The following is a 27,926-nucleotide window of genomic DNA, read 5'->3' as shown; positions in this document are numbered from 1 at the left end:
TGGGAGTCTTTTGTGATCTCCACAGGCCTCAGGTTACAGATGTACATGGCCATGCCCAGCTGTTTACACAGCTGCTGGGGACTGAACTTCGGAGCCTGAGAGCCATCCTTCCCCCAACCAGGCTGAGGCTTTCCCAAGAAGCACACTTAGCCACTGAGCCGGCTCTCTTGCCTGCTTTTAGTTAGCTGATTCAGCCTCTCCCTCCTCTGAGGACAATGTGAACAGCCTGTGCCCATATTTTCTCCTCCTGGGTGTTGGGCCCCCAGCAGGCTTGGGTTCTTCAACTCACCTGTGTGGGAATGCTTTCTGCCATCCCTCCTGCAGGATCATTGCATCCTTCTCTTCCCCCAGGACCTCAGAGTCGAGGCTGGGCTTCTGAGTGCCACTGAGTTTTGTGTCCAGTAATGCTGTTCATCCCAGTCCCCACAAACCTGGGCTGCCCGTCCTGCCTGCCGCCCATCAGACATCTTCTCACAGACACAGCCTCAGCGTGACAGACTGTTGGCTTTGCTGCTCCTCATCGCTGCCCCTGAGCCTCCTCCTGTCCCACTGTTATAAAATGGCACAATAAATAAAACTGTGCACTTAGTGGTTTGAAATTTTGGATCTGGCTAATTTTTCATTAGAAAAAAAAATCATAAAATAAGCCACATTTGACCAAATTAGGCATTTTTTTTAAAGAAATAAAAACTACCCTTTCATATAATTTAATTTTTTATACAATTTGAAAGGAAACCCCTCTGGATTCTTTTGTGTGTTTACATGTATGGTATAAGGGTCTGAAAATCGCTGAAGAAAGACCCCAGACTCAAATAGTATGTAAAAGCAAAGAGCGTTTATTCTGCAGAATCACCCAGCATGTGGGGGTCAGCCGTCCATATAATATGGCAACCCTGAGAGGAGCACACAGGCCCCTTTTAAGCACTACTAGGGGAATTGGGGGTGGGTGGGTTGGGGTGTTAGGTAATCTTCTAACTTGATTGGCCAAGCAAGCAGCAGTTACAGTTGTAAGTCTCCAATCAGTTGGGGCAAAAGGGACACTTTGGGCATGTCTAGACATGTTTCCAGGAACTGACTCAGCCCCAGACCCCACCACCTTGGGGATGCCCTTTTTTGGTCATAGTCCAAGGGTATTGCAGGAAATGACTCAGGCCCCTGGGCGGCTATCTTTCCCAGCTATATGTCAGGGTCACTGTTGATTAACAGCCCTTTGTGGTTTTCCCCAGAAGTCTTGCTTGCCCCCCTGGGAAACTGGAACGTAGGCCTAGTTAAGGTGGTGCCTTACTCAAGCCTGTCATGGCGTCAGTTCGGTCCCTTCATATGGCAGGGGTTGTTATGAGCATGTAAGGACCAGCATATGGTCCAGGGCCAGGTTAGGATAAACAAGTTTGTTGTGAGAGTAAAAAATGCAAAGTCAAAGCTTGTAAGCAAAACTCTGTGTGCAGTGACGTAGTAGAGATTAGCAGATGTGTGTGTGAAACTATTAGATAAGCATTGGAAGGTATAAAAACCCCAGCTGCTCAGCAACCATTGTCTCAGTCTCCCCGACACTATGACTGACTGAAAGTTTACTCAGCAGTCCTGACTGAGACCCCCGCGAGAAACATCACCGATCCGAATTCATCAGCCCGACACTCTGTCCGAATGCTGTCCAAACGATCATCCGTAAGCCAGAAGCACTAGCTTACGCCAGCGGACCGAGACTCGGCTTAGAGCGCCGCGAACCGAAAGTAAACAACGTCGCAGCTCGAACCTCGCGTTGGTCAGGTCGTAAAACGTCGTAAAACGTCGCAACTCAAATCTCGCGTTGTCAGGTCGTATACATGTTAGACTCGTTAGAAATATTCTTGCGTTAGTAATGTAGCGATGAGTATTATATTAGCTATAATATTATTTGTGATAGTTTGGACTTGCTTGTGTGTGACTTTCATCCCAGTAAACTCCTTTGCAAGTATACCAGTGTCTGAGTATCATTGACCTTCGCCGGCGGAATCCTCTCAACCAATCATCTTTGAGAGTGCTCGCGACAGGGGTGCACATGTATATAGGGACCTGTGTGTGTGGAGGTCAAGGGCCAACACTGAGCATCTTCCTCAATCACTATCCACTTTATGTATTGAGACAAGTTTTGTTTTGTTTTGTTTTTTTGAGGTAGGGTCTCACTCTAGTCCAGGCTGACCTGGAATTCACTCTGTAGTCTCACAGTGGCCTCGAATTCACAGCGATCCTCCTACCTCTGCCTCCTGAGTGCTGGAATTAAAAGGCACGCACCACGCCCAGCTGAGCCAAGATTTTTTTTTAATTTTATTTATTTGAGAGCGACAGACACAGAGAGAAAGACAGATAGAGGGAGAGAGAGAGAATGGGTGTGCCAGGGCTTCCAGCCTCTGCAAACGAACTCCAGACATGTGTGCCCCTTGTGCATCTGGCTAACGTGGGACCTGGGGAACCGAGCCTCGAACTGGGGTCCTTAGGCTTCACAGGCAAGCGCTTAACCACTAAGCCATCTCTCCAGCCCAAGATTTTTTAATTAAAAAAAATTTTTTTTAGAGACAGAAAGAATTTGCGTGCCAGGGCCTCCAGCCACTGAAAACAAACTCCAGATGCTTCCACCACCTAGTGGGAAGTAAAACCTTGCACTTGCCTCACCTTTGTGCCGCTGGCTTATGTGGGATCTGGAGAGTCAAACATGGCTCCTTAGGCTTTGTAGGCAAGTACCTTAACCACTAAGCAATCTCTCCAGGCCAAGACTAGGTTTTTATACTGAACCTGGACCTCTCCAATTTGGCTAATCTAGCTAGCCAGCTTGCACTGGGGGTCCATCTGTCTCCACCTCCTGAGTGCTGGGATTACAAACAGGCATTTATAAAGGTCCTGGAGATCTGCACTCAGGCCCTTCTGCTTATGTGGCTAGACATGCATTCATTTACATGTGTTTCAGTTACCTTCGCATTGCTGGACAAACATCCAACCAGAAGCAGTTTATGGGAGAAAAAGTCTTATTTCAGTTTACAGACTCCAGGGGAAGCCCCATTAGTGACTAGAAGTGACTAGAGAAGCTGGCTTGCTTCCATAGATGACAGCAGAGAGGCATACCAAACAGCCAGCAAGTACGAACAGCCAGATTAAACTGCTCTTTATACACCTTAGGGCTGGACTAAAGATCTGCCCCCCAGTGACACCTCCTTCAGAAGGGCTTTGCCTGCAGGAGACTCAAGTTGCAAGTAATTTAAAAAAAAGGCTTGGTGAAAGCTGGGCAAGGTGGCGCATGCCTTTAATCCCAGCATTCAGGAGGCAGAGGTAGGAGGATCACCGTGAGTTCGAAGCCACCATGAGAGACTACATAGTGAATTCCAGGTCAGCCTGGGCCAGAGTGACACCCTACCTCAAAAAAACAAAACAAAACAGAAAAAAGGCTTGGTGGCGCACACCTTTAATCCCAGCACTTGGGAGGCAGAGGTAGGAAGATCACTGAGTTCAAGTCTAGCCTGAGGCTACAGAGTGAGTTCCATGTCAGCCAGGGCTACAGTGAGACCCTATCTACAAACAAAAATACCTCAGGCTAAGGGAGACAAACATTTGTATTTAGGCCCCCACAGGGTATTAGGGATGATGCTAAGGTCCTCATGCTTGTGTGCTATAGACAGGCATTTATCAGGTGATAGGATCTACGCTCAGGTCTTCACGCTTGTGTGGAAAGTACTTTTCTGCCTGAGCCATCGCTCCCACTGTTCTTTACAATAAAGTTAATGTGACCAATTTTTTTCTCTGCCACTAATTAAATTACAGTCTGTGCACGGTGTGACAAATCCCCTAGTAGCTATTAGTGGGCCGCACAAGCTCTAAACCCAGTATCAGCATAGTGAGTTGGTGTGCCGGTTCCCTCTGTCACCAAAAACTTGCCTCCATTTTAAACTCAATCCTCTGCCTGTACCTGCTATTCTTTGTTCTCCTCTCTGTGTGCAAAATGGAGTGGTTATCTGCACCAATACAATTTTTTTCTTAGCTATCTGATATGTTAAAAACAAGTACCTTTTGTATAACATTACCCACTTAGATTTGTGTGCATGTTCATAATAAACCAGGACTCTTCCAGGGTTGCCTTCCCTAATCCTGAAAATGAAGGTGTGTCAACTCTGTCATTCTTTTCTACTTTTATTTTAGATGTCATAAAGTCAGCATTCCCCCCCTCCCATTTTTGTAGACCTGGTGAGGATGTAGAAGCCAGAGAGAGCAGGTATGACCCACTAATCGAGTTGACAGGCCATTTAACAGTGACCTTTTACCCTCCAGTCAGTCACTTAGTGTATGTCACATCATTAGAGTCAACCTGATTTACAGATGACACTGGCCAAACTATTTGGAAGTAGCTTTTATTGTCTCAGTGAAACATCAGATTCATCCCATGGAAGCTGCCTTATTCTGAATCAACCATCAAGCCATTCTTTAATAACTGCACATAGCAGAAAAAGTCTGGAAGGAAGTTCTATACGATGAAGCCATTAGGTGCAGATTTGCCATGAGGCAAGATGGTAATGTGCGAACATTATGAAGTGCACAAACACATTATATTTTAAACACTTCATCTGTTTAGCAAACTACATACTCTTCAGCTAAATAAGATAAATTGAGATTCAAGAGGCAGCGTCAAGCACACTGGCAAATCTCATCCTAAAGGCATCCATTAATATAAATCAACAGTGGCAATTTGGTTTGATCATTTATTTGCAAGAATCATTAAGGTTTATTAGCATAATTATTCCCCGTGGGATTTCATGTCGAGAAAATGAAAAATAGCATTATCAATATTTAAGAGATAAGTGTGTGATGCTCAGAGTGCTTAAGCAGCCGTCTGCAGGTGGTGTCCAGCTGCAGCAGATCAGATTAGATGTGGGCATTTTTCTGAATGGAAGAAAAATGGTTTTGTTCTAATTGCCTCACTTTATGAAGTAAGACAACTTTGGAAATCAGTTTGACTGTTTGGTAACAAGTCCTAGTGTGTACCTAGTAACATGCTTTATCTCAGATCAGTGGCTCTGATGTGAGGCTGTGACTATGCGAAGACATTAATCAGCACAGTACATCATTTGTTATGAAGACGATCTTTCCCTTTAGTACGCTGGGCCTTTCATGTAGACTTGCAGGTACAGAAGCTGTTTTCCACAGGCAAATGAGCCAAAGGTTTTAACTTAGTGTCAGAGGGCATAAATCTCCTTTTAATAATCAGTGTCGTTAGGACAGTAGTAATTCACCACTGGAAGTTATCCTTAAATGTAATAACTGTTTTACTGGCATACAACGAAATATTATTTATCAGCAAAATAAACAAGCTATCAAACCACAACAGACTTTGGAAGAACCTTGAATATACATGACTAAGGGAAAGAAGCCGGCTGACAAAGGCTCTGTCCTCTGTGATTCCAAACAGGCTGTTCTGGAGAAGGCAAAACAATGGAGACAGCAGTAAAATGAATGGTTTCCAGCTCAGGAGCGGGGAGGGAGGGAGCTGGCTATAATGGCTACAATGATACTGTCTTGGGGGGTGGCGTACGGGGCATTATGCACTGGTCAAAATGAGAAGAGCTAGTAGGGTACTGAGTGAATGGTAATGTAAGCTGTGAGCTTTAATTAATAATGCTTCAACAGGAGCTTGTTAATCGTAATGAATGCACCCCTCTAACATATGATGCTAATGATAGAGGACCTGTGGGTGTGGGGACATGGCAAATTAGATCTGTCACTTTTTCTGTAAACCTAAAACTGCTCTACAAAGCAGCCTCTGGTCACCCTGACACATAACTCACTTTATCTTAAATATAGAAGCAATCTTTTCAATGCATGTTACTTAAGATATTATACTCAGCCAGGCATGGTGGTGCATGTCTTTAATCCAGCACTCCCCTGGGAGGCAGAGGTAGGAGGATCGCCATGAGTTCAAGGCTACCCTGAGACTACATAGTGAATTCCAGGTTAGCCTGGGCTAGAGCGAGACCCTACTCTCCCCCCCCAAAAAAGATATTATACCCAAGGCACACTGTGATGAATTCAGACAATCGCTAATGCAGCTACACTATTGATTATCATATATACTATTCTAGAATATAGATTGTATATTTTAAGAAGCAAATGTTATTGATATAGTTAACTGCCTAAGTAAATTGGCAATCTATGTATTGATGAGTAAAGTACTTTGTGCATTTGATTGATGAGCTAGTCTTTAAGTTACAGATATTTCCTGACAAAAAATAATATACCAGTGTGATTTATATGCCTATTTCTCAGCCTTACTAAAACATGACATCTCTTATCCTTTAAAGCAAATATTTAGGGGCTGGAGAGATAGCCTAGCAGTTAAGGCACTTGCCTGCAAAGCCTAAGGACCCAGGTTTGATTCCCCAGGACCCAAGTAAGCCAGATGCACTAGGTGGCGCATGAGTCTGGAGTTTGTTTGCAGTGGCTGGAGGCCCTGGAGCACCTATTCTCTATCTGTGTCTTTCTCTCTCTGTCTCTCAAATAAATAAATAAGAAAAATAAAATTAAATTAAAATTAAGAGTTATAAAGTAAACATTTAGGACTGGAAAGATGGCTTTGCAGTTAAGGTGCATGCCCATGTTCCCTAGTACCCATGTAAAGCCAGAAGCACAAAGTGGTGCATGCATCTGGAGTTCCTTTGTGGCCACTGTCTGTCTCTCTTCTCTCATCTCTCTCTCTCTCTCTCTCTGCTTGCAAATAAATAAGTAAAATAAAATAAACAATTTATTTTTATAAATAAAACATTCTTTATAAATAAAAACATTTAGTGGTAAGATCTCTACCATGTAAAAGTTTTAAAGACATTTATATTAACCTGTAAACATTTCAAAGGATAAACAATGGTGACTTGAATCCATGGCACCAAAATTATATGCCAGTTAGTTGCTAAGAAATCGATTGGATCTTGTGAGCAGATATGGGACATTAAGAAATCAGAAGGAGGGCTGGAGAGATGGCTTAGCGGTTAAGCGCTTGCCTGTGAAGCCTAAGGACCCTGGTTCGAGGCTCGGTTCCCCAGGTCCCACGTTAGCCAGATGCACAAGGGGGCGCACGCGTCTGGAGTTCGTTTGCAGAGGCTGGAAACCCTGGCACGCCCATTCTCTCTCCCTCCCTCTATCTTTCTTTCTCTCTGTGTCTGTCTCTCTCAAATAAATAAATAAATAAATAAAATTAAAAAAAAAAAAAAAAGAAATCAGAAGGAGCTGGACATGGTGGCACATGCCTTTAATCCCAGAACTCAGGAGGCAGAGATAGGAGGATCACCATGAGTTCCAGGCCATCCTGAGACAATGTAGCGAATTCCAGATCAGTCTGGGCTAGAGTGAGACCCTAACTCAAAAGACAAAAAACAAAATAGGGGGAGAGGGAAAATGTGAAAAAGAATATTGATTTTTAAAAAAAATATTCTACTTATTAATCTGTAGAAACAAAGTTTGAGTTTAAAAATGCTGCATTTTTTTGTTTTGTTTTTCTTAATCATTTCACCCACAAGATTGAGCATAGATAGTGGTTATATGTAGTAGGAATTGCATTAGACCAACGGGGGGAGGGGGAAATGGAGGCTTATATACATCAAGCATTTATAGGCATTAGTTGGCCTAAGGCCTATGTTAGCACTGGGACCAGAAAGGCTGCTATGTTTCTGCTCTGTATCCCATATTGTATGTCATCTCATGCAGACATGGACTGGTGGAGTCACAGTCCTCACAATCTCTTAGGAAGAGGATAAACTGGAAGGTGTCTCTGAGGCAGACAGATCCACACACATCAAGGCTTTTTGGCAGAAAGGTGCTCAGTGAACTCTATTTCCATTACAGCTAGAAGAGGGCTGGAGAGATGGCTTAGTGGTTAAGGCACTTGCCTGCAAAGCCAAAGCATCCAGGTTCAATTCCCAGAAACGATGTAAGCCAGATGCATACGATGGTACAAGCACCTTAGGTTTGTTTGCAGAGGCTGGAAGCCCTAGTGCATCCATTCATTCTCTCTCTCCCGTTCTCAAATAAATAAATAAAAATAAAATGTTTAAAAAAAAATTTAAGCTGGTTGTGTGGGGGCACAGGCCTTTAGTCCCAGCACTCACTTGGGAGGCAGAGGTAGGAGTTCGAGGCCACCCTGAGACTGCATAGTGAATTCCAGGTCAGCCTGGGCTAGAACAAAACCCTACCTCAAAGAAACAAAATGAGGGCTGGAGAGATGGCTTAGCGGTTAAGCGCTTGCCTGTGTAGCCTAAGGATCCCGGTTCGAGGCTCGATTCCCCAGGACCCATGTTAGCCAGATGCACAAGGGGGCGCACACGTATAGAGTTCGTTTGCAGTGACTGGAGGCCCTGGTGCACCCATTCTCTTTCTCTCTATCTACCTCTTTCTCTCTCTGTCTGTTGCTCTCAAATAAATAAATAAAAATAAATGAAAAATTATTTATTATCTTTTAAAAAACAAAATGATAATAATTTTTTAAAAATCTAGAAGAAACCTGGACAGGTTTCCACACATCTTTATAAGTAAGGCTTTGGACTTTCTTAAAGACAATAAAAACACTGGGCTGGAGAGATGGCTCAGCAGTTAAGGCACTTGCCTGCAATGCCTAAGGACCTGGGTTCAATTCCCTAGCACCCATGTAAGGCCAGATGTATAAAGTGGTATATGCAACTGGAGTTTGTTTGCAGTGGCTAGAGGCCCTGGCACATGCATTCTCATTCATTCATTTTCTCTCTTTTCTTTTCCTCTCTCCCTCTCCTTGCAAGTAAATAAATAAAAATATTGAAAGCTTACTAGCAGTAAGAGACATTTTTCCATGTATAAGACCACCTGCCCAGAGACCCACTGTGCCAGGGTCTGCCTACTATCAGGACTGGGTCATGACAACGAAGAATCTTTCTCCCCCAACCTTACCACCTGGCTGGGGAGCAGGGGCAGCAAAGCCTTGATTTCTGCCAGGAGGAGGAGCAAGAGGCCTTGGTGTGCAGGAACACAGGGAAGGACTGGGGTGCAGGAACCACCAAGAGAAAACACCTGGGCACACTCCTGACAGCCTGAGGGAAACAGAGAGCTTTGAGAGCAGTGGTGTACGGAAAACAACCACAGCGTTCAACATCCAACGCCTACCTGTCTCCGGACTGCACTCACTCAACCTTCCTTCTGCCCTGAGCCCAGGAAGAGGAGGCACTTCTAGGTGCACACCCGCTTGACTTCAGCCTCTCTGCCTTACGCCAGAAATCTGACAATACATCTTCCCATACAAAGTGATGACACAGAATAAAAACATTCCATGTGTAAAACAGACAAGGTAATCAGCAGAATGTAACTTACATATGAGCCAGATGGCAAATGCATCAGACAGAAACATTTCAATTCCAGAACGTATTAAAGACTAATGAAAAGGAAGACGATTTACATGAAGCCATGGGCCACTTCAGCAGGGAAGACAGGAAGTGTGAAAGAGTGAAATGGAAACGGTAGATGAAAGAGAACTGTAACAAACAGGAACACCTCTGACAGGCTCATCAGAGGGTGAGAATGGCCAGTGAGCCTGACTGTAGGACAACTCTATAGTTGTGGTAAGATGGTCGATTTAAAAAATAAATATTTACTCATTTTATTTATGGGGGGGGGGGTAGCAATGGGCACACCAGGGCTTTCATCCACTGTAAATGAACTCCAGAAGCATGTGCCACCTTGTGAATCTGGGTCCTGGAAAATTGATCCTGGGTCCTTTGGCTTTGAAGGCTAGCGCCTTAACTTATGGCATATGAAGAAGGAAAATGTGTAACAGCCAAAACATGACCCAGAGGAATTGGAAGTATACTTTATATTTTATGCTTTATTCATGATGAATGAATTAACCTGAGCTTATGGGACATCTTCTAACAATACTAGAATATACACTCTTCAGTGTTCATTCGACATTCCCAAGGACAGACCATAGTCTGCACAATAGACAAGCCACAAGGTTGGAAGACTGGAAGCAGCTGGGCATGGTGATGTACACCTATAATCCCAGCACTGGGGATAGAGGTAGGAGGATCACTGTGAGTTCAAGGCCAGCCTGGGGCTACAGAGTGAGTTCCAGGGTTGGGCTAGAATAAGACCCTGTCTCTAACAAACAAACAAACAAACAAACAGATTGGAAGTCATGTTCTCTGACTATCATGGAATTAAACTAGAAATTAATAACTAAAGATGTGGACAATCAGAAATATTTGGAAAGTGAACTAAAAGCCACTTCTAAAGAATTCAAGAGTCAAATAATAAACCTAGATATTTTGAATGTAAAATGCAGCATGTCAAAAGCCATGAGAGACAGCTAAACCAAGCCTTAGAGAGACATGTTTACACTTAAAATATTTCAGCTCCCACATTCAGAAAGTAGAAAATGAAAACGGAACCACAAGCCAGCAGAAAGCAGGAAGTAATGATAAAGGTGGGTAGCAATGGACTTGGAAGTAGGAAAACAGCAGAAAAAAATAAAGCAAAAATTTATTCTTAAAAATATAGATTAAATTGATAAAAATTTAACAGTTTGGGCTGGAGAGATTAGTCAGTGGTTAAGGCATTTGCCTGTGAAGCCAAACAATGCAAGTTCAATTTCCCAGTACCCATGTAAAGAAAATGTACAAAGTGGCACTTGCATCTGGAGTTCTTGGAGCAGCTGGAGGCCCTGGCACACCCATTCTCTCTGCCTGTCTCTCTTTTTTCTATCTCCCTCTTCTTACAAATAAATGCAGAATTAAAAAAAACCCAGTGGGCTGGAGAGATGCCTTAGCAGTTAAGGCACTTGCTTGCAAAGCCAAAAGACCCAGGCTCTACTCCCCAGGACCCACATAAGCAAAATGCACAAGGTGTCACATGCTTCTGGAGCTCAGTTTCATCATTTAGAGGCCCTGCTGTGCCAATTCTCCCCCCCCACCCGTTTCTCTCTCAAATTAAAAAAATAAAAACTCTAACAGTTCTAATAGTTCATCACTACAGAACTTTTTATAAGCAAAACAATGTTATCCCTTCACTTAGCACATATTTATTTAGTGCCTGCCATATGCCAGGAATTATTTTGAATGTACTCAAATTTCTGGTGATGGGCCTGTGAACAATTTTTTTTCCTCAATTTTTATTAACATTTTCCATGATTATAAAAAGTTTACCATGGTCACAATTTTTTTTTTGTTTCATTTTTTGAGGTAAGGTCTTACTCTAGCTCAGGCTGACTTGGATTTCACTATGTAGTCTCAGGGTGGCCTTAAGCTCATGGTGATCCTCCTACCTCTGCCTCCTGAGTGCTGAGAGGCATGCACCACCATGCCTAGCTCTCTGTGAACAAATTTTATTTAGGGGCTACTTCATGAGAAGCTATTCAAGTTGATAAGTAAAAAGAATAAAGCAGGGGACATTATATTACTGGCCTTCAGAACATAGTAAAAAGCTATAGTAATCAAAATGACTGGTGGCATCAAATGTAGCCACTTGGGCCAATGGAACAGAATAGACACCCCAGAAATAAATTCACTTCAGATAACAGAATCTCAACAAAAATGCCCCCAAAGAGCTGGAGAGATGGCTTAGTGGTTAAGGTGTTTGCCTGTGAAGCCTAGACTCATGTTCAACTCCCCAGGTCCCAGGTAAGCCAGACACACAAAGCAACTGAAGGTGCAAGGTCACACATGCACACATGGGGGCGCATCTGGAGTTTGATTGCACTGGCTGGAGGCTCTAGTACACCAATTCTCTCTGTCGCTGTCTCCCCCCCCCCCCCTCTCTCTCTCTCTCTCTCTCTCTCTCTCTCTCTCATTAAAAAAAAAAAAAAAAGCCAGTCTAGCCTGGCATGGTGACAAACACCTTTAGTCCCAGCACTCGGGAGGCAGAAGTTGTGGGATCGCCATGAGTTCGAGGCCACCCTGAGACTACATAATGAATTCTAGGTCAGCCTGGGATATTGTGAGATCCTACCTCAAAAAAAAAAAAGAAAAGAAAACAGAAAAGAATTAAATAAATGCCCCCTCCCCAAAACAGTAAAAAGAAAGAACAGTCCTTTCAGTAAATAGTACTGGGAAAATTAGATATGCACATGAAAAAGAGAAAAATTAGACTGTTGTCTCTTACCAATGTAAAAATCAACTCAAGGAGATATGGCTTAGTGGTTAATTAAGGTGCTTGCCTGTGAAGTCTAAGGAAACAGGTTCAATTCCCCAGTATCCATGTAAGCCAGCTGCACAAGGTGGTGCAGTGTATGGAGTTTGTTTGCAGTGGCTAGTGACCCTCTACTATCTGCCTGTTTCTCTCTCTCTTAAGTAAATAAAATATTTTTCAGGTCTGGAGTGACAGCTTAGCCATTAAGGCGCTAGCCTGCAAAGCTAAAGGATTTAGAGTCCCCAAGACCCAAGTAACTCAAGCATGCGTCTGAAGTTCGTTTGCAGAGGCTGAAGGCCCTAGCGTGCCCATTCTCTCTCTCTCCTTCACCCTTTCCCAGTCTCTCTCTTTCTTTCAAATAAATAAAATTTATTTAAAAAAATTATTTTTTATTTTAATTTTTTTTTCGAGGTAGGGTCTCACTCTGGTCCAGGCTGACCTGGAATTAACTCTGTAGTCTCAGGGTGGCCTTGAACTCGTGGCGATCCTCCTACCTCTGCCTCCCCAGTGCTGGTATTAAAGGCGTGCGCCACCACGCCCGGCTTGTTTTGTTTTTTGAAAACCAATTTGGCAGATCAGCTCCAGAGGACCCAGCACTGACCAATAGAAGTAGCCCCTCAGCTCAACGCTGATTGGGTCTTGCGGCATCCAGTGGGAGGCCGCATCCTGGAGACAGGGGCGGGGCGGTCGGTGCGCCAGGGCTGTTGCCAGGATACGCCGTGAACACCCGAGGGGCAGGAGCCCTTCTGCCCGGGCCCAAAGAAATTCAGCGGTGATTGGATATCGCAACATCCAATGGGCGGCCGCGTCCTGGGGCGGGCGCGCGGCGAGCTGGGGCCGTTGCCGGGCTACGCGGTAAACACGCGTGGGGCGGAGCTCGTGCGCCACCGGCTGGAGGCAGCGCGCAGGGCGCGGTTTGTTGGGAGGCGACGGCGATGGTGAGGCGCTGCGGCCGGTTTGCTGGCGGTGGTTTGCTTGGCGATGGTCTAGCCTCGGAAGGATAGCGTGGAGGGCCCAGGGCCCGAGGCGGGTGGGAGGCTCGCGGCTGCGGCAGTGCTTCGGGGACGGGGTTTCTGCACTTCCCCCTCGGTAGATAGGGGTTCAGATCTCCAGTGCCACAACGCCCGGCAAATATATATATTATTCTATTTTATCTATCTATCTATCTGTCTGTCTGTCTGTCTGTCTGTCTATGTATCTATGTATCTATGTATCTATGTATCTATGTATCTATGTATCTATGTATCTATGTATCTATCTATCTAATCTATCTAATCTATCTAATCTATCTGACTATCTATCTAAAGAGAGAGAATGGGCGCGCCAGGGCCTCCAGCCACTGCAAATGAACTCCAGACGCGTGCGCCTCCTTGTACATCTGCCTTACGTGGGTCCTGGGGAATTGAACCGGGATCCATAGGCTTCACAGGCAAACGCCTTAACCGCTAAGCTATTTCCCCACCTCATATGCAAGACTTTTTTTTTTTTTTGGTTTTTTGAGGTAGGTTCTCACTGTAGCCCAGGCTGACCTGGAATTCACTCTGGAGTCTCAGGATGGCCTCGAACTCATGGCAGTCCTCCTACCTCTGCCTCCCAAGTGCTGGTATTAAAGGCGTGCACCATCACACCCGGCTGCAAGACGTTTTTAATGGGTCATAATCTCATTTGTGTAGTTTTTGTTTTTTTTTATGCTTTTGAGGCTCTTGTCAGAGAGGGAGGAAAGGTCAAAGGGAGAGAGGAAAGGGCAAAGGGAGAGAGGAAAGGGGAAAGGGAGAGAAAGAAAAGAGAAAGGGAAAGAGAAGGAGATAAAGGGAGAGAGAAGACAAAAAAGAGAAAGAACATAAGCAACAGTGGTGGCAGGCTGGGTTTGTGTTGGGAAACCTGACTGGCTTGTCAGCGGGATCTTGTGGTCTTGGAGTGGTGGGAGTGGGAAGATCAGGGTCTGCACAGTCTGTCTCAGAATCTTACTGCTGCTGTTGTGTAACAAGGAAATTGGGGTTCTGGAGTGCTTCCTGGAACCCCAAGCCCTGAATTCGTATCTGCAAACTAACCAAAGAATTGGCAATTCCAGATCCAAGAGAATGATTTTTTAATTTATTTTTATTTAAAAAAGAAAGAGAGAGAGAGAGAACGGGCACGCCAGGGTCTCTAGCCACTGTAAGTGAACTCTAGACGCATGTGCCCCCCTTGTGCAGCTGGCTTATATGGGTCCTGGGGAATCAAACCTGGGTCTTTAGGCTCCACAGGCAAACACCTTAACTGCTAAGCCATTTCCCCAGCCCAAGGGAATGATTTTTAAAACACCACATTTTATTCAGATTGTAGGGAAGGCTGAGAGGTAAGGGGAACAAAGTGGGGAGAAGTCCACTACTTGGAGGCCAAAAGCCTGTGTGGGGCACATGTAGCTCAGGAGTCCTTAGGAGCAGCGGGATCTGGGGGAAAAGGTAGGGAAAGAAAACAGAAAAGAAAGCTCAAGGAGCTCCTTCCACATGGGGAGCTGGAGTTGATAAAGAACCCGTGTGGAGAGTAAGGCTTAGGGGAACCTCCTGCCTGGGCCTGGGCCTGGGCCTGATTGGAGTTGAGCCAGCCCAGGCCCAGAGGAGGGAAAAACTCACCCATAGTTGGAAGTTCCCAAGTGACCAGAGAGCCTGGACTCCCCTTCTAAAGGTATTTATAACCTTAGGGTGGTGGACTATCTTTTGGCCCAGGGAACCATAGGGCCAGCTGGTTGGTTAGGACTAGGGGCTGCCTCAGGAATTGATTAGCTCTGGCACAGAGTTCCAGGGACCACACATGACCAACCACAGTGTTGAAGTCTTATGAAAAACCTCTCTCTCAGGACGGGTCCTGACTGTTTGTGGAAAAACAATTCTTTGGAACTAGGCAAGAGATAAGAAAAACTTTCTGCCCATTTTACCTTCATGGGTCCAGTCACCCTAACTCTACTCCCCTTTGGGTGAACCACAGGCTCAGTTACTTTAATTTTATGTGCCTCTCTTATACAACATCAGTACCTATTTAATCAACACATGTTCATTGATCACATTTGACCTTTTACTAGCTATATTCTGAATTCAGGAAGGAGGCCAGAGACCCTCTATGCTATTGCCTATTTTATATCTTTTGTTCTGAGGATTTCCATGCATATTTTGAGAAGGGCACCTTGGGATAGTAAGTGTATTTTCTCTCCCCTGCCCCATCATAGGCTTCCAGAAGGAGAGCTTTGAGCTTCAGTGAAAGGCATCAGAAATTAGTAGATGGGAACTACAAGAAGTCGCTGCATGTTCAAGCACTCAAGAAGATAGAGAGTCAAGCCAAGAACCAAATGGTGCAGAATGATAATCAAGAGCGTTCGGAGCACAAGCACTTCCTTAGGCTGCTGCAGAACGAGCAGTTTGAGTTGGATATGGAAGAAGCCATCCAAAAAGTAAGCTTCAGAATTCATTGTGAATGTCTTTCAAGTGGACCTTGGGGACTTTGTAAGTTACCTGCTAGTTCTGGGAACAGCAACGGGTGAATCATCCTAGGCCTAAATTGTTCCCAGTGTTATTGTAGTTTAGCCGAAGGACTTTGGGTAAGTTGTTTTTACTTTAAAAAAAAAAACAACAACCACTTTTAGGAGCCTGGAGTGGTGGCACATGCCTTTCAGCACCTGGGAGGCAGAGGTAGGAGGCTCACCATGAGTTGGAGGCCACCCTGAGACTACATAGTGAATTCCAGGTCAGTCTGAGGTAGAGTGAAATCCTAACTTGAAAAACCTACACATACATACACACACACACACACACATATTCAGGCTGGAGAGATGGTTTAGTGATTAAGGCGTTTGCCTGCAAAGCCAAAGGACTCAGTTCAGTTCCCCCATGAGCTACGTAAGCCAGATGTCCAAAGTGGCACATGTGCCTGGAGTCTGTTTACAGCAGCTGAAGGCCCTGGTGCACCCATTCTTTCTCTCTCTTTCTTTCCCTCCCTTCTCCCTCTTTTTCTTTCTCAAATTAATATTTTAAAAATTCTGAAAATCTATTTTCTTTATTTGTTTGAAAGAGAGAGAAAGAGGCAGAGAGAATGGGCACATCAGGGCCTCCAGCCACTGCCAGGGAACTCCAGACACGTGTCACCTTGTGCATCTGGCTTACATGGGTCCTGGGGAATTGAGCCTCTAACCGGGGTCCTTAGGCTTCACAGGCAAGTGCTTAACTGCTAAGCCATCTTTCCAGCCCCAGCATTCAGATTTTTTAACATGAGTGTGAAATACATGATTGTTAACTTCTGCAGTTGTGTTCATGTAGTTAAAACTGTGCCACTTTCTGTAACTTCTGATGACAAACATTTAAGGGTACCTTTAAAGTTAATGAACTTAAATATATGTGATAGTAAGTGGTAGATAATGAGTGCATGTATTAGGTATACATTTATGCATTTTTTTGAGGTAGGGATTCTAGCCCAGGCTGACCTAGAACTAACTCTTTAGTCCCAGACTGACCTTGAACTCACAGCAATCCTCCTACCTCGGCTTCCCAAGTGCCAGATTAAAGGCATATACTGCTGGGCATGGTGGCACACGCCTTTAATCCCAGCACTCGGGAAGCAGAGGTAGGAGGATTGCCATGAGTTCGAGGCCACTCTGAGACTCCATAGGGAATTCCAGGTCAGCCTGGGCTAGAGTGAGACCCTACCTTGAAAACCAAGGCAAAAAAAAAAAAAAAAAAAAAAAAAACCGTATACAACCATGCCTGACCTCATGTATACATTCTTTTTTATTTTGTTTTATTTTCTGATTTTTTGAAACAGGGTTTTACTCTAGCCCTTACTGACCTGGAATTCCCTATGTAGTCTCAGGCTGGCATTGAACTCATGGTGATTTACCTCTGCCTCCTGAGTGCTGGGATGAAAGGCATACACCACTATGCCTGGCTCTTTTTTATTTTTGAAATAGTGCCCTGAAGAATGGGAGATAAATTAACAATGGTAGTTCTAAATATTCTAGATATTGTAAATATTCTAGTGTGGTAGACAAAGGAAATGGGTAGGAAGCGTAGGCATATGAAAAGTGAGTTCTCACAAATGTGAACGGGTGTCCTGTGTTTCGTAGAGTACCCACCAGAAGCACATGCTGGCCACCCTCTGTTCTCAATTCCAGTAGCTGAGACATGATTATTTAATTCTGAGCAAGTGAATCCTGGGCATCAATTGGCTCTTCAGCTTATCCATCACACCGGTGTAGACTTGCCTGCCTACCTAATCACCTTCTCTGGCCAAGGCAGACTTACTCGAGGCTCACTTTGCAAATTTTCTGTTCCACATCCAGAATTACCCTACCCATTGTGCCAAGGACCCCTCTTATCATTAGTGGAAATAATTTTTACAGATGGTTTGGGTGTGAGGCATGCTTGATGTTTATGGGCTGTCATTATCTCCAAACCTTTTCAGTAGACAGAACTTGGAAATATGCATATTTTTTTTAGACTCTTATTTTGAAGCAAGTTTAGGTTTATAGAAGAGTTCAAAACTAGTGGAGAGCTGGGTATGGTTTCACATGCTTTTAAATTTCACCACTCAAGAGGCTGAGTAGGAGGATTGTTGTGAGTTTGAGGCCATCCTGAGACTACATAGTGAATTCCAGGCCAGCCTGGACTAGGACAAGACCCTACCTCAAAAAAAAAAAAAAAAAAAAAAAAAGAAAAAAGGTAGTGTAGAGAATTCACCAGACTTCTCCAGTTAGGATCTTACATAGCAGATGAAAATCACACTTATCAACACACAGAAATTAGCCTTAGTGCAATTTTTTAAACTGTAGTACTTATTCAGATCCCACACTTGTTTTCTTTAGTGTTGTTTTTCCTGTTCTGGGATCACAAGTACTGTTTAGTTGTCATGTATCTGTCAGCCTGGATTACCTCACTAAATATAATCCTTTCCAGGTCCATCCATTTTCCTGAAATGTCATAATTTCATTTTTATTTACTGCTGACTAGAACTCCATTGTATAAATGTACCACATCTTCATTATCCACTCATCAGTTGAGGGACATCTAGGTTGCTTCCATTTCCCAGCTATGTGAATAGAACACAAAACACATGGTTGAGCAAGTATCTCTAAGGTAATGAGACGAGTCATTAGGATATATGACTAGGAGTGCTGCAGCTGGGTTTGATGGTAGATCTATTATTAGCTGTCTCAGGAACCTCCACACTGATTTGCACAATGGTTGGACCAGATTGCATTCCTACTAACAGTGTAGAAGGGTTTCTTGGGTTTCTCACCTTCCTCGCCAGCACGTATTGTCATTTGTTTTCTTGGTAATAGACATTCTGACAGGAATGAGATGGAATCTCAGAGCAGTTTTAATTGGCATTTCCCCAGTGGCTGAGGACGTGAAACATGCTTTAGATGTTTATTCAGTGTTCACTGTTACTTAGAGGACTGCCTCGGCATGGTGGTCTTCTCTCTTGTTCGAGACAGGACTTCTCTTGCTTGGTACTGGGAAGGCCAGACTGGCGGCCACAAACTTTAGGATATTCCTGACTGTGTCTCCCATTGCTGCAGGTGAATTGGGATTGCAGACACACGTGCCCCTTTTTGTCTGGCTTTATGTGTGTTATGAGGATCCAAACCACGGTTGACAGGTTTCTATAATAAAATATTTGACTGAGACATAATTTTGTACTTAAAATAAGGCATGGCTAGCCATTACTCTGAAGGCAGTTAGTCTTCTTTTCTCAAATAAGTGTGTGTTGGTTTGATTCAGGTGTCCCCCATCAACTTAGGTGTTCTGAATGCTAGGTTCCCAGCTGATGGAGATTTGGGAACTAACACCTCCTGGACTGGACTGAGTGTATCGTTGGGGGTGGGCTTATAGGTGTTATAGTCAGTTTCTATTTGCCAGTGTTTGGCACCCTCTCCTGTTGCTATTGTCCACCTTATGTGAGCCAGGGGGTGATGTCCACTCTCTGTTCATGCCATTTTTTTTCTCCTGCCATCATGGAGCTTCCCCTTGAGCCTGTAACCCAAACTAAGCCTCTTTTTCCCAGAAGCTGCTCTTGGTTGGGTGATTTCTACCAGCAAGGCGAAACTGATTGCAACAGTAAAGTGGTACCAGGGAGTGGGATTGCTGCTAGAATCCTGACTCTGTGGCTTTGGCCTTTTGGGGCTGATTTTCAAGATAAATTTGGAAGGATTTGAAACCTTGGTCTAAGAGATGCCTTGCAGTGCTGTAAATACAGTTTGATGGACTATTCTGGTCAAGAGTTGAAAGACTTGAAGGTAGTAAGAACTATGGACTGTGAGGTTTGGCCTGTGAGGATGAGAAAGAGCTTTGCTTGGACTGGGCTAGCAGTTTATGTGAAAAGCTTGCTCTTATGCCCATGTACTGAGATGTTGTGCAGGGTTGCTTTGCGAAGAAATGAACTGGTGTGAGCAGAGGGGCATAGCGCAGAAAAAAGTCTTTGAGTGAACTGCCTGTTCAGCTGCAATTGAGAGATTACAATCTTTGAGATTGGGCCAGCTGAACTGCACTGGGGCAACATGAAGAATGAAGGGGCCTAAGTGCTCAAGGAATGACCTGTTCTTCAAAGTCTGTTTTTTTTCCCCCCTGGATTAACAAATTGTCACCCTGCCTGGTATTGGGGAGTATAAGAAATGCAGGAAAGAGAGGGTCATTGAGTTTGCATCATGGTCTTGTGTTTTGGAAATGGCCATGGGCAGTGTGAAGCAGGTTTGCTGGATGCCTACATGATGAACTGTGGGTTGCAGTGGAGACCCAGTGGAGATGCCTGGACCACGAGATGGCTGCTAAGGAAAGCTGCTGGCCCGGATGAAGTTTTCCAGGACTGTGAGTAGTCTAGCTGGAGGGGCACAATTGGAGTACCAGAGACTTGTTGCTGGTTAGAATTATCAGACTTGGAGATTTGTCACCAGCTATAGTTTTTGGACTTAAAGCTACAGAGTTGGATGTTTGCCCTGGTTGTTTCAAATCTTGTTTTGGTTGAATATTTCTTTGCTATGCCCAGTGCCATTTTTGCAGTGTGAATGTTTATTCTGTGCCATTATGGGTTTGGGGGGGATTTTTTTTCCTTTCAATTTTATTTTATTTTTATTTTTTGGGTGAGGGGTTTCGAGGTAGGGCCTGACTCTAGCTCAGGCTGACCTGGAATTCACTATGTAGTCTCAGGGTGGCATCGAACTCACTGTGACCCTCCTACTTCTGCCTCTAGAGTGCTGGGATTAAAGGTGTGTGCCACCATGCCCAGCTCAATTTTATTTATTAAAAATTTTTTTGGTGTTTTTATTTATTTGAGAGCAACAGACAGCGAGAGAAGAGAAAGAGGCAGAGAGAGAGAGAATATGAATGGGTGCACCAGGGCCTCCAGCCACTGTAAACAAACTCCAAATGTGTACATCCCCTTGTGCATCTGGCTAATGTGGGTCCTGAAGAATCGAGTCTCGAACGGGGTCCTCAGGCTTCACAGGCAAGTGCTTAACCATGAAGCCATGTCTGCAGCCCCTCAATTTTATTTTTATTAACAACATCCATGATTATAAACAATATCCCACAGTCATGCCCTCCCTCCCCCCACCTTCTCCTTTGAAACTCCATTCTCCATCATATCCCCTTCCCCTCTCAGTCTCTCTTTTATTTTGATGTTATCATTTTCCTCCTATTATGATGGTCTTGAATAGGTAGTGTCAGGTACTGTGAGGTCATGGATATCCAGGCCATTTTGAGCACATTTTAAGGAGTCCTGCCCTTCCTTTGGCTCTTACATTCTTTGTGCCACCTCTTCTGCAATAGATCCTGAGTCTTCGAAGGTGTGATAGAGATATTGCAGTGCTGAGCACTCCTGTCACTTCTTTCTAGCACCATGATACTCTCTGAGTCATCCCAAGGTCACTTCCATCTGAAAAGAAGATTCTTTATCAAAAATGAGAGGAGCATTAATATAAGGGTATGAACATTAAGAGAAGGGCTTACTGGGCAGTGTGATGAGCATAGTATATACATTTAGCCAGACAGCAGCAGATGTTACACCCCTAGGGCTCATGACTACCCCTGTTTTAAGTTTTCAGTATCAGGGATGTATTCCCTCCCATGGAGTGGGCCTCCAGTCCAACTAGAGAGCAGTTGGTTTCCACCATGACAGATGTGCCACTGTTGAGCCCATTGGCTCATTTGGCTTGGCTGGCCAAATATAAGGCTTGCAGTGACCACTGTTGAATATCTTCACTGGTAATTTCTCTCTCTCCCATTGTACTGCATGAAGAATGGCTTCTTCCAGCTTTCCATCAGCTGGTCTACATGGAGGAGGTTCTCAGCTCAGTTCCAGCAGGATTTCTCAGTGGCCTTGCAGCCCAAGTATGTGGAGTCTTCAGCAATAGGGTCTTACCATCTATCCCTGGTGGGAAACCAAGGGTCTTGGCAATGGTCCTGTAATGTTTTGGAGGCATCAGGGACCTCCCTGGACAACAACTCACTGCAAGGTATCCCATCCCTGGCACTGAAAATTTTCTAGCAATAATCTATGGTTCCTGGGTGTTCCATTGTCCAAAAAAATAGGTTTCATATGATTTATTTATATCCTCTTAGATTTTGAATTGCCCTCCCTCCACCTTTAATTTACTCAGTCTCTTCCCCTGACCTCACTTGGGCTTTTTCACCCCCATTTATCTAGTCTTCTACTTACATATATATAATACCATCCTATTAAGTCCCCCCTCCCTCCCTTTCTCTTCCCTTTATATCTCCTTTCTAGCTTACTGGCCTTTACTACTGTGTTTTCTTCCTACTCACACAGAAGTCCAGTCATCTGTAGCTAGGATCCACATATGAGAGAGAAAATGTGACAGTTGTCTTTCTGGGCCTGGGTTACTTCACTTAGTATAATCCTTTCCAGATCTATCCATTTTCCTGCAAATTTCATAACTTCATTTTTCTTTATTGCTGAGTAGAACTCCATTGTATAAATGTGCCATACCTTCATTATCCACTCATCAGTTGAGGGACATCTAGGTTGGTTCCATTTCCCAGCTAATATGAATTGAACGGCAATAAACATGGTTGAGCAAGTATCTCTAAGGTAATGAGATGAGTCCTTAGGATATATACCTAGGAGTGCTACAGCTGGGTCATATGGTAGATCTATTTTTAGCTGTCTTAGGAACCTCCATACTGATTTCCACAATGGCTGGACCAGATTGCATTCCTACCAACAGTGTAGAAGGGTTCCTCTTTTTCTACATCCTCACCAGCATTTATGGTCATTTGTTTTCGTGATGATCGCCAGTCTGACAGGAGTGAGATGGAATCTCAACATAGTTTATTTTTATTTTTATTTTTTTAAATTTTTATTAGCATTTTCCATGATTATAAAAAAAAATCCCATGATAATTCCCTCCCTCCCCCCCACACTTTCCCCTTTGAAATTCCATTCTCCATCATATTACCTCCCCATCACAATCATTGTACTTACATATATACAATATCAACCTATTAAGTACCCTCCTCCCTTCCTTTCTCTTCCCTTTATATCTCCTTTTTAACTTATTGGCCTCTGCTACTAAGTATTTTCATTTTCATGCAGAAGCCCAATCATCTGTAGTTAGGATCCACATATGAGAGAGAACATGTGGCGCTTGGCTTTCTGGGCCTGGGTTACCTCACTTAGTGTAATCCTTTCCAGGTCCATCCATTTTTCTGCAAATTTGATAACTTCATTTTTTTTACTGCTGAATTCAACATAGTTTTAATCTGCATTTGCCTGATGACTAGGGATGTAGAACATTTTTGTTTTGTTTTGTTTTTTAAGTATTAATACTAACTTCATATTCAAGAAATTTGAAAAAGAAAGATTAGAATATTTTAACCCTAAGGTAACAACAGCAAATTTTTTTAGATGCTTATATGCCACCCGTATTTCTTCTTTTGAGAACTCTCTATTTAGTTCCATAGCTCCCCTCCTTTTTTGAGGTAGAGTCTCATTCTAGCCCAGGCTGACCTGGAATTCACTATGGAGTCTCAGAGTGGCCTTGAACTCATGGAAATCCTCCTACCTCTGTCTCCTGAGTACTGGGATTAAAGGTGTGTGCCACCATGCCCGGCCATAGCCCATTTTTTAATAGGCTTGTTTAATTTCTTATTATTTTTATGAGTTCTTTGTATATCCTATATATTAATCCTCTATCAGATGTATAGCCGGCAAAGATTTTTTTTTTCCATTCTGTAGGTTGCCTCCTTGCTTTATTCAGTGTTCTTTGCCGTACAAAAATCTTTGTAATTTCATGAGGTCCTAGCGGTTAATCTGTGGTTTTATTGCCTAAGCAATTGGGGTTGTATTCAGAAAGTCTTTGCCAAGACCAATATGTTGAAGGGTTTCCCCTACTTTTTCCTCTAGCAGTTTCAGAGTTTCAGGTCTGATGTTAAAGTCTTTAATCCATTTGGACTTAATTCTTGTGCATGGATAGAAAGAAGAATCTATTTTCATCCATCTACAGATACATATCCAGTTTTCCCAGCACCATTTGCTGAAGAGGCTATCTTTTCTCCAATGAGTATTTTTGGCATTTTTATCAAATATCAGGTGGCTATAGCTACCTGGAGTTGCATCTGGGTCCTGTATTTTGTTCCATTGATTTACATGTCTGCTTTTGTGCCAGTACCATGCTGTTTTGTTGCTATGGCTCTGTAGTATAGGTTAAAATCAGGTATGGTGATACCAACAGCCTTATTTTTGTTGCTCAGTATTGTTTTAGATATTCGAGATTTTTTGTGATTCCAAATGAATTTTTGGATTTTTTTTTTCTATTTCCGTGAAGAATGCCATTGGACTTTTGATGGGGATTGCATTAAATGTGTAGATTGCTTTTGGTAGGATTGCCATTTTCACAATATTGATTCTTTCAATCCAGGAACAAGGGATGTTTTACCATCTGCTAGTGTCTTCTGCAATTTCCCACTTGAGTGTTTTAAAGTTTTCATTGTACAGATCCTCCCCTCCTTGGTTAGGTTTATTCCAAGGTACTTTTTTTTTTTTTTTTGATGCAATTGTGAATTGGGAGTGATACTCTGATTTCATCCTTTGTGTGCTTGTTAGCATATAGAAAGGCTACTGATTTCTGTGTATTTATTTTGTATCCTGCTACATGGCTATAGGTGTTTACCAGCTCAAACAGTTTGCTGGTAGAGTCTTTAGGGTCCTTTATGTATAGAATCATGTCATCTGAAAATAATGATAACTTGATCTCTTCCTTTCCAAGTTGTATCCCTTTTATGTGTGTCTCTTGCCTTACTGCTCTGGCTAAGACTTCCAGTACTATATTAAATAAAAGTGGGGATAGTGAACACCCTTGCCTTGTTCCACCCTCTGCTCATGCCTTCTTTTTCCCCTGCCATCATGGAGCTTCCCCTCAAGCCTGTAACCTCTCTTTCCCAGAAGCTGCTCTCGGTTGGGTGATTTCTGCCAGCAGTGTGAACCGGACTGCATCAAAGTGTTCCTGTGCTAGCGGAGCATCTGATGCTGGAGGTCGGAGGACTAAGGCATGTGCTTTTCCTTAGGCAGAGGAGAACAAGAGGCTGAGGGAGCTGCAGCTGGAGCAGGAAGAGAAACTGGCCATGGAACTGGCTAGACTGAAACATGAGAGCCTGAAGGATGAGAAGATGAGGCAGCAAGTGAGAGAAAACAGGTAGGTACCTGCTTTCTGCCACCTCCTTCATTCTGTCTTTGTCAGTGAACTCTTGTGGAATCCTTAGCACCTGAAAGTGAGATTTCTTTATTCCTGTCATTGTACTTAGTTAATATTCAGCGTGGGAAAAATTTCATCAAGTTCAAAAATACTCACTTGCACTACCTTCCTTTCTCTGTTGCATTGCTGGGAACTGAACCCAGGCATTGCATATGTTGGGCAAGTGCTCTGTTACTGAGCCATATCCCCAACCCACAGGGATATTCGTTTGAGAAAATTAGTTGTTTTGGTAGGAGTGTTAATGTTTTACAGTCTACATGAAGTATGAGTTCGTTATGTCCTTTCCATTAAGCATATATTTGTTTATTTTTTTATAGGCTATAGTGGTCTCAGACTTCATATCTTGGTTGTCCCTGTGTGAAGCTTTATTAGCTAGTTCTTTGATTCTTTTTAAAAATTTTTTAGGCTAGAGAGATGGCTTAGCAGTTAAGCGCTTGCCTGTGAAGCCTCAGGACCCCAGTTCGAGGCTCGGTTCCCCAGGTACCACGTTAGCCAGATGCACAAGGGGGCGCACGCGTCTGGAGTTTGTTTGCAGAGGCTGGAAGCCCTGGCGTGCCCATTCTCTCTCTCTCCCTCTATCTGTCTTTCTCTCTATGTCTGTCACTCTCAAATAAATAAATAAAAAATGAATACAATTTTTTAAAATTTTTATTTGTTTATTTGACAGCGACAGACAGAGAAAGAGGCAGAGAGAGAGAGAGAGCGAGGGGGGGGGGAGAGAATGGGCGCACCAGGGCCTCCATCCACTGCAAATGAGCTCTAGATGCGTGCGCCCCTTTGTGCATCTTGCTAACGTGGGTCCTGGGGAATTGAGCCTCAAACTAGGGTCCTTAGGCTTCACAGGCAAGCGCTTAACTGCTAAGCCATCTCTGCAGCCCTATTTATTTGTTTTATTTACTTATTTTTTGTTTTGTTTTGTTTTTCATGATAGGGTCTTGCTCTAGCCCAGGCTGACCTGGAATTCACTATGGAGTCTCAGAGTGGCCTTGAACTCATGGCAATCCTCCTATCTCTGCCTCCCAAGAGCTGGGATTAAAGGCATGTGCCACCACACCTGGCTATTTATTTTTGAAGGGGGTCCAGAGAGAGAGAATGGGCATGCCAGGACCTTCAGCCTGCAGTGAACAAACTCCAGATGTGTGCGCCCCTTTGTGGCACATGTATGACATTGTGCGCTTGTGTCACTGTGTGTCTGGCTACATGGGACATGGAAATTTGAACATGACTTTTTAGGCTTCTCAAGCAAGCGTCTTAGCCGCTAAGCCATCTGTCCAGTACTTAAACATAATTTTTAAAATCATTATTTTTATTTATTTGGGAGAAAGAGCACACTAGGGCGTCCTGCAACTGCAAATGTACACCAGATGCCTGTACCAGTGTGTCCTTTATATGGATACTAGGGAATCAAACCTGAGCAGACAGGCTGTGTAACTAAATGCCTTTAACCACTGAGCCATCTCTCAAGTTCAAGCATACATTTTAAAAATATTTATTATTTTCATTTATATTTGAGAGAGAGAAAAAAGCAGATAGAGAATGGGCACACAGGGTCCTCCAGCCACTGCAAACAAACTTCAGATGCGTGTGCCACCTTATGTACCTGCCTTATGTGGGTCCTGAGGAATCAAACCTCGGACCTTTGGCTTTGCAGGCAAGTGTCTTAACTGCTAAGCCATCTCTCCAGCCTTCAAGCATAATATTTTAAGTTTTTAAAACTTTTTTTTTGAAATTTTATTTCTTTGAGAGAGAGGGGTGGGGGAAGGCAGACAGAGAATGGGCACACCAGGGCCTTCAGATATTGTAAACAAACTTCAGACATGTGTGCCACCTTGTGCATCTGGCTTATGTGGGCCCTGGGAAATCGAACCTGGGCCCTTTATGCCTTAACCGCTAAGCCATCTTTCTAGCCCTCAAGCATAAGTTTTTTGTTTGCTTTTCGGTTTTTCTAGGTAGGGTCTCACTCTAGCCCAGGCTGACCTGGAACTCACTATGGAGTCTCAGGGTGGCCTCGAACTTACAGCAATCCTCCTATATTTGCCTCCCAAGTGCTGGGATTAAAGATGTGCACCACCACGCCTGGCTAAGCATAATTTTTAATAAGTAAATGAATTAATTTGTGTGTATATGGTCATATGTGCTACAGCACATATGTGGAAATCAGAGGACAACTTCAGGATGTTATAAAGGCTGCTGGGGAATCCAGCCCAGGCTGATAGACTTTGCAAGCAAGCACCTTTAACCACTGAGCCACCAACTCCAGATGAATGCACCCCCTTGTATATCTGGCTTAGGTGGGTATTGGGGAATTGAACTTGGGACCGTAGGCTTCACAGGCAAGTGCCTTAACCGCTAAGTTATGTCTCCAACCCCTAAACATAAATTTTTAAATGACTTCTTATTAAAAAAAATGTGTGAAATCCCTGCATAGATTTTTTTTTTGTGCATCTTACTTTTTTTTAAGATGTATATTTTTTGTTGATGAGTTCTGTACTTATAGACAATGTTGCAGTCCGGTTCGCATTGCTGGTAGAAATCACCCAACCAAGAGCAGCTTCTGGGAAAGAGAGGTTTATTTGGCTTACAGGCTCGAGGGGAAGCTCCACGATGGCAGGGAAAAACGATGGCATGAACAGAGGGTGGACATCACCCCCTGGCCAACTTAAGGTGGAATACAGCAACAGGAGGGTGTGCCAAACACTGGCATGGGGAAACTGGCTATAAAGCCCATAAGCCCACCCCCAACAATACACTCCCTCTAGGAGGCATTAATTCCCAAATATCCATCAGCTGGGAACCTAGCATTCAGAACACCTAAGTTTATGGGGGACACCTGAATCAAACCACCACAGACAACAAAACATTTGAGGTAGGGTTTCACTTTAGCCCAGGGTGACCTGGAATTCACTAGGTAGCCTCAGGCTGGCCTCACACTCACAGAGATTCTCCTACCTCTGCCTCCTGAGTTTTGGGCTTAAAGGCATGTACCACCACACTTGGCTCCTGGATAGATTTCTTAATGCTGCCCAACATTGGATTA

General features: G+C 43.7%; 1 protein-coding gene across 1 annotated transcript in view; it reads left to right on the top strand.

Annotated features, from left to right (window-relative positions):
• Nucleotides 1-13,002: 13,002 nt before the first annotated feature.
• The window catches only part of Mns1 (meiosis specific nuclear structural 1), a 39,841-nt gene continuing 24,917 nt past the window's right edge, over nucleotides 13,003-27,926 (top strand). The window contains exons 1-3 of the mRNA XM_045160470.1: nucleotides 13,003-13,091; nucleotides 15,359-15,580; nucleotides 24,702-24,829. Coding sequence (XP_045016405.1) covers nucleotides 13,089-13,091; nucleotides 15,359-15,580; nucleotides 24,702-24,829 — 353 coding nt within the window. The 5' untranslated portion in view covers nucleotides 13,003-13,088. The remainder of the gene's footprint in view (nucleotides 13,092-15,358; nucleotides 15,581-24,701; nucleotides 24,830-27,926) is intronic.

The sequence above is a fragment of the Jaculus jaculus genome, chromosome 10 (assembly GCF_020740685.1).
Source record: "Jaculus jaculus isolate mJacJac1 chromosome 10, mJacJac1.mat.Y.cur, whole genome shotgun sequence".
Classification (NCBI taxonomy): Eukaryota; Metazoa; Chordata; class Mammalia; order Rodentia; family Dipodidae; genus Jaculus; species Jaculus jaculus.
Note: the sequence above shows the minus strand (reverse complement) of the source record. Positions and strands in the feature narration are given on the sequence as shown.